The sequence below is a fragment of the Morus notabilis genome, unplaced genomic scaffold (genome assembly GCF_000414095.1).
Source record: "Morus notabilis unplaced genomic scaffold, ASM41409v2 Scaffold1780, whole genome shotgun sequence".
Lineage (NCBI taxonomy): Eukaryota > Viridiplantae > Streptophyta > Magnoliopsida > Rosales > Moraceae > Morus > Morus notabilis.
The window spans coordinates 59,611-65,919 of NW_010361200.1; the positions used below are offsets into that span (position 1 = coordinate 59,611).

General features: G+C 38.4%; 1 protein-coding gene across 2 annotated transcripts in view; it reads left to right on the forward strand.

Annotated features, from left to right (window-relative positions):
- The window catches only part of LOC21387392 (DNA polymerase eta), a 5,846-nt gene extending 647 nt beyond the window's left edge, over positions 1-5,199 (forward strand). Inside the window, exons 3-16 of one of the 2 annotated variants that reach the window (XM_024166021.1) lie at positions 160-271; positions 384-554; positions 884-1,048; positions 1,117-1,220; positions 1,429-1,548; positions 1,750-1,873; positions 2,248-2,361; positions 2,501-2,698; positions 3,517-3,610; positions 3,742-3,872; positions 3,948-4,014; positions 4,089-4,210; positions 4,345-4,459; positions 4,603-5,199. In XM_024166021.1, coding sequence (XP_024021789.1) covers positions 160-271; positions 384-554; positions 884-1,048; positions 1,117-1,220; positions 1,429-1,548; positions 1,750-1,873; positions 2,248-2,361; positions 2,501-2,698; positions 3,517-3,610; positions 3,742-3,872; positions 3,948-4,014; positions 4,089-4,210; positions 4,345-4,459; positions 4,603-4,820 — 1,855 coding nt within the window. In that variant the 3' untranslated portion in view covers positions 4,821-5,199. Of the gene's footprint in view, positions 1-159; positions 272-383; positions 555-883; positions 1,049-1,116; positions 1,221-1,428; positions 1,549-1,749; positions 1,874-2,247; positions 2,362-2,500; positions 2,699-3,516; positions 3,611-3,741; positions 4,015-4,088; positions 4,211-4,344; positions 4,460-4,602 lie in introns of both variants that reach the window. The other variant, XM_024166020.1, reaches the window with a different exon arrangement.
- The last annotated feature ends 1,110 nt before the right edge of the window (positions 5,200-6,309 follow it).

Sequence of the window (6,309 nt, forward strand, 5' to 3'; positions counted from 1 at the left end):
CCCAAATTTTTCTTCATTTTTCTTCTCTCTTCTTGCAAAATTTTAAAGTTTTTATTATTAAATAACTCCCTCCCAAGTCCCAACTTAAGAGAAGTTTCTTTCTTAGACTCCCGATTAATGAAATGAAATGGTGTCAATGTGGGTAAATGGGTGTTACAGTTCAATGCGAGGAGAGGAAGCAAAACAAGTTTGCCCCCAAATTCAACTGGTTCAGGTCCCCGTCGCGCGCGGTAAAGCCGACCTCAATACATACCGGAATGCGGGCTCAGAGGTGTTGGGGGATTTGATTTTGGCATTTTTATTTGTTAGTGACTTTGAGCATGTTATTTTTTTGTACAACGTGTGACTGACTCAATGGTAGATGTAATGGTCATGATGTTCAGGTGGTTTCTATTCTCGCAAGGAAGGTTCGCTGCGAGAGAGCTTCCATTGATGAAGTCTACCTTGATCTTACCGATGCAGCCGAAAAAATGTTGGCTGAAGCTCCTCCGGAGAATTTACAGCTAGTTGACGAGGAAACTCTCAAGTCCCATGTTTTGGGGCTTAATGATGAGGTTGACACAATGTTTTTCTTTTCTATATTTGTTATTATAAACTTACTGATTGATCAACAAGTCATCTTTTTACCTATAATGTTGTTGCCATGGTGACTTACTTTTTTCTTTTTTTTCTTTTGGCCCCTTCCTCAAAATTGCGTAGAGCTTGTATATGTTGGTAGAGAGTAAAATTTGTAACTAATGGGTTGGAACAAAGGGATACAGTACAGGACAAGGAAATTCGAGGAGTAGAATTTTTGTATGTTGACTGTGCTGCTTAATTGTGAGCTACTTGCTTGTCTTCTCCAAGTAGTATTCCCTTATACCAAAATTGGTGTTGACTTCAGAAAGGAATTGATGCCAAGGAAAATGTAAGAGAGTGGCTTTGTAAGAAGGATGCTGATCGTCGCGATAAGCTTTTAGCTTGTGGAAGCCTCATCGTTGCGGAACTTAGGATGCAAGTTTTGAAGGAGACAGAGTTTACATGTTCTGCAGGCATTGCTCACAATAAGGTATAAACCTTTTTCTCGTTTACTTGAACTTTTTCTATTTGCTTGCTTATACATGTTTTTGTATCCAGATCTTGGCCAAGCTAGCAAGTGCTATGAACAAACCCGCTCAACAAACTGTCGTGCCCTTCTCATCTGTGAAAGGATTGCTCGATTCCTTGCCAATAAAGAAGATGTAAACTGTCATTCAAAGAGAAATTTCGCTTCTTTTCTCGGATCTGCTCTTCTTCTTCTTTTTAATTTTAATTAATAATCTTGCTTGAAATAAAACAGTTTTTGAAGAATATGATGCTAGGTTACTGATGACCAATTCATTTCACTGACTCTAGTAGGAATAGAAGTTCGGTCAACACATATATTGTTGAAGAAATTGTTGTCTGCAGGAAACAACTTGGAGGTAAGCTGGGGAGCTCCTTACAAAGTGACCTGGGCGTGAGCACTGTTGGAGATTTACTACAGTTTTCAGAGGAAAAGCTGCAAGAACGTTATGGCTCCAACACTGGGTAAATGAATCTATCGTTGAACAAATGTTTTTCTCTGGATGTTTTGAGGTTCTAGATTTTCCCTATACAGTGTGCAAAGTTGGGAACTAGTTCTGGACTCAGTCTTGTGTTTTTTGTTTTGATTTTTTTTTATTTTTATTTTTATTTTTGCTCAGAGTTTCCTCGTTACTTAAAAAGTCTGGTCATTTGGTCTGAATGCAGTACTTGGTTATGGAACATTGCAAGAGGAATCAGCGGAGAAGAAGTTCAGGGACGCCTTCTTCCCAAGAGTCATGGCTCAGGGAAGACATTTCCTGGACCTCGAGCTTTAAAGACAATTGCTTCAGTTAGTAATCATTATTTCATAGCCTTAGAGCAAATCTCTAGTTTTACAGTCATATCCTTTTAACATGGCATAATTCTAGATACTGTGAGTGGGCCCACCAATTGCCTCAATTTTCTTAGGGGCTCTTTCAGTCTCAAGAATTGTTACAAAAAATTTCAGTTCATTCTCATCTGTTTTCGTTTTTGCAAGAGGACCTCTGCTTCTCTTTCAACATTTTTGTTCTTTATTACAAATTATACTTTGAAGTAGTAGAGCTTTTGAAGCACTCTCTTACTAACTCATTTTTCACTGTATTAGTAATAGTATTTTCTAAATGCTCTTGATCCTGCAAAAATTTTTAACTTTAATAGAGTTCAGCTGATACATTTCGGCAGGTTCAGCATTGGCTAAATGAACTGTGTGAGGAACTGAGTGAACGTATTCGCTCTGACTTGGACCAAAACAAACGGATTGCACGCACATTGACACTGCATGCTAGTGCATACAAGGTACGTACTTTATAATTTGTATCTAATAATTGGTGTTCTGAAACACTTTTCTGTGATGATCTCCCATTTTGTAGTTGTTATACTTGATATTGCTACGCTTGTTGTTATTTTCTGGTTTTGAGTTATTCTTTGGAATCAGTCCGGTGACACAGATTCACAAAAGAACTTCCCTTCAAAGTCTTGTCACCTAAGGTATGGAACTGCCAAGATGCAAGAAGATGCTTTTAACCTATTTCAAGCTGGATTACGGGAATTTAAACCACAGGGAAGTCAAAACAGTGGATGGAGAATAACTGGCCTGTCTGTTTCCGCAAGTAAAATTGTCGAAATACCATCTGTAAGTCTAACTACTTTTGTCATGGGGTAGTCTTGTGATGCCATACTTTTTGTACTTTCCCCACTCTTCTGGATCTTCTTGGTCCTTTTTTTTCCCCCGTATTGGAACTTGACCATAATCATTCAAAGGCCACAAAGTTTGTATAAATCAACTTATTAAGGGGTGACTACAACACACAACAACAACAACAACAAGCCTTAATCCCAACTTAATTGGGGTCGGCTATATGGATCACTTTTCCACGCAGCTCTGTTCGAAATTAGACTTTCCTGAAGGCCTAGATCTAGAATGTCATTCCTAACTACTTCGGTCCACGTAATTCTTGGTCTACCCCTCCCTTTCCTAGTATTAGGTATAAGAATGTCCTCCCAAGCACGAACTGGTGCTTCTAGCAGTCTACGTTGGGCATGTCCATACCACCTCAAGCAGCTTTCGTGCACTTTATCTTCTATTGGTGCTACACCTACTTTACTACGAATAAGGGGTGACTAGATTAAAATAAATTATTATCGTAACTAACTAGCTTACGTAAAATAAATTATTATCGCAACTTATTTGGTTTGGTTCCATATGGTCTGGGTTTCAATTTTTTCAGAGTGCTTACTTGGTTGACTAGTCATGAGTTTCCTGCTTCCTGAAGAATATTAAGGACTCTAGTTTCAAGCTCAAGCCCATTAAATGGATTCCAAAGATTTCTACAATGCCCAAATAAATAAAAATAAATAAATAAAGTGGGGAGTTCATGTAAAATGTCACTTGTCCTAGACTATTAATTTATTTCTCTGTCTAGTCTTACCATGCTACTTTACATATGATAGGGAACGTCTTCAATCATGAAATACTTTCATGGCCAAAATCCGTCAGCCTCATTGTCAAAGCAATCGCAAGATGATGATATACAGGAACCTTCAGGTTTACCAGATTCATCTCTACTCTTCAAGATTCTTCCACGGCCAATGTCTGCACTCCACTTTGCCACTTCAAGCATTTTCAGAACTTTCAATACTTCTTTTATTGCTCTAAAAGTGATGTATTTTTTGTAGTTAGTGAAAGCTGTTCAGAAATGAATTTAACCGAGCAAGAAATGAAGTTCCCTGGTGAAGATTCAAATACCAAATGCGTGATGCCTTGCTTAGATCAACAAGAGCACAAACAGGATTTGCAGAAAGACCAGGTTATGATTTCCTTGCATAATCTAGTAATTTTCAACCTGCATGTGTTTCAGATCTCATTTTGCTCTGCCCTGCAGAATCCAAGTTGCTTGTTGCCAAGTAAGGGACAGGATGACTTTCAAGAAGCTTCCTTGCGGAACTCAGGTATATCTACATTTGCCACTAGGCTACAAGCGCTTTTCATCCCACCGTCATAACAAACCGCAGTTATCATCCAGGAACTGAATGCTGTTCGGGGATAAGAAATCAAAGCCAGCAACAAAGAGTTTTCCCTCCACAACAATTTGCAGTGTCCAGTTCAAATAGAACAGATGCTAAAAGAAAGACATCAAAAGACAAGGTTTGATGATGCTTTACCCTGACCTCTTCTGTAATAATCCTTGGTCATTTACTCTATTCTAACCTTTTATAGTGGACGTTTTAGGATTTTGGAAAAGTGTTATAGCCCGTGTCATGATAATATCTTTATGGCAGGGAACACATTCAATCTTGAGATTCTTCAAAAAGACCGACCCACCTTCCTCTCTCTCTTTAATCAAGGAAGAACATGGCGACAATCTACAAGATGTTGAAGCATTATCACCCACTGGTAATTTCAATGTCCCATCCCATCTCTCTCTCTCTCTCTCTCTCTCTATATATATATATATGCCTCCATGTTAAGATATAAGTATAAGCTTTTGCAATGAACAATAACAATTTCGAATTGAAACATTTTAACGCATTTGGAAGCGAGTGCGCGTGAGAATGCGAGGCATGTTGAAGAAGGAAGAGAATCAATAGCAGCATGTAGTTACAAGGTTGATGAGATTGACCCCTCCGTCATCGAAGAGTTGCCTCCAGAAATTCAGGAAGAATTTCGGGCCTGGCTCCGGCCTCGCAAGCGACCAGACATAGTTAGACGAGGTTCCAGCATTGCTAATTATTTCGCCCCAACAAAGAGAACTTAGATTCAATCAACACTGTCCTCCTGTACACGAAAAAGATTCTGTTGGTGTTGGAAATACCTAATTCTATGACCAAGGAAAAAATTTAAAAAAAAAAAAAATTTTAAGCTTGAAAATCCAAAGTACCGCATTACTTTGGGGTGCATTGTACGTATTCTTACCAATTTTAATCTGTTTACTAGGCCTCCTAGTTATCTTTAATCCCACTTTCGTCAATCTACTCAAACTTTGCTTCTATAGTCTTGGATTCTTTGTAAGAAACAACAAAATCATCTCGTAAATGCCAATAACCAGTTATACATTCACATCATGAATGCATTGAGTGAACTTTATTGTAAAAGAAAATAAAATTACAATATATTCAATGATTAGGACACCAATATTCCCAACGTGATTGTGTAAAATTTAAGGTAATTCACACGGATGGTTTCTAATCTTTTTAGTAGGTGATATTTTGGTTCTTAATTTTTTTTTTGTTTTGGCAAAACAAACCCTGAGCTCTTAAAACGTTAGTAATTTAAGTCATTTTTGTCTATTTTTGTTAAATTTCTGACATAATTTTACACGTGACCATCACGCGATGATGAAAAGACAAGACTGCCCCTAAACCTCAACACCCTTATTATCTTCTCACTCCCCAACCTCCCTTTCTCTATCTAACGCGCCACCACAGCTTCCTCAAACCCCACCCTCCGAAGGTAAGTTCTACCCTGACCCCGTGGAGACAACCCTCCCGAAGCCCCTTGCGGATGCCGGCCACAACGTCTCCAACGATGATCTTGAACAGAAGTCGGTCGGACTCGTTCGCGACGGCCTATGTCGGAATGTGGTTCGTGCTCGTTGGCGGGACTACAATTTCCCGACGGGATGAAATCAGATCTCGACGCACATGTCACGAGGTTTGGGATTGGGAAATCATGATTCGTGATTGATCAGAAGTTCGATGGACTTTCGCCTTCACCAGGGTGATCAAATCTCGACTGACGGAGATTCTTGCGATTTCCCGGCCCCGGTGTCGTTGCGATTGCCCAGAAGGTTGACAGCACAACATATGGTAGAAAGAGAAGTGGGTTTGAGAGAAAGAAGAGAGAGGGAAAATCAGAAGGCTTAGGGTTTGGTTTTGGGTAGTTTGACAATGGTGGAGATGGGGAATTCTAAGATAAACTAAAATGGAAACAAATATAAAGATAAAGATCAGGTAATTTGTACTAAGATTTTCAATCTCCCTAATAATTAACTCTAAATTTTTTTAAAATTTGTATTTTGCAGTTCTAAAGAACAACAAAAATAGGAAAACAAGAATGTAACACATATTAAGAAACTTTTCACTAAAATTTTATATAAATATGCCTACATATATATGTATGTATAAATTAATACTACACTGCAAAAATTTTTAACTTTATGTATAATATAATAATTGTCTCGCGTAACGTGCATGTGTATGACTAGTCTTTATCTAGTCTAGTTAGATATGAACTGGATAAGTATT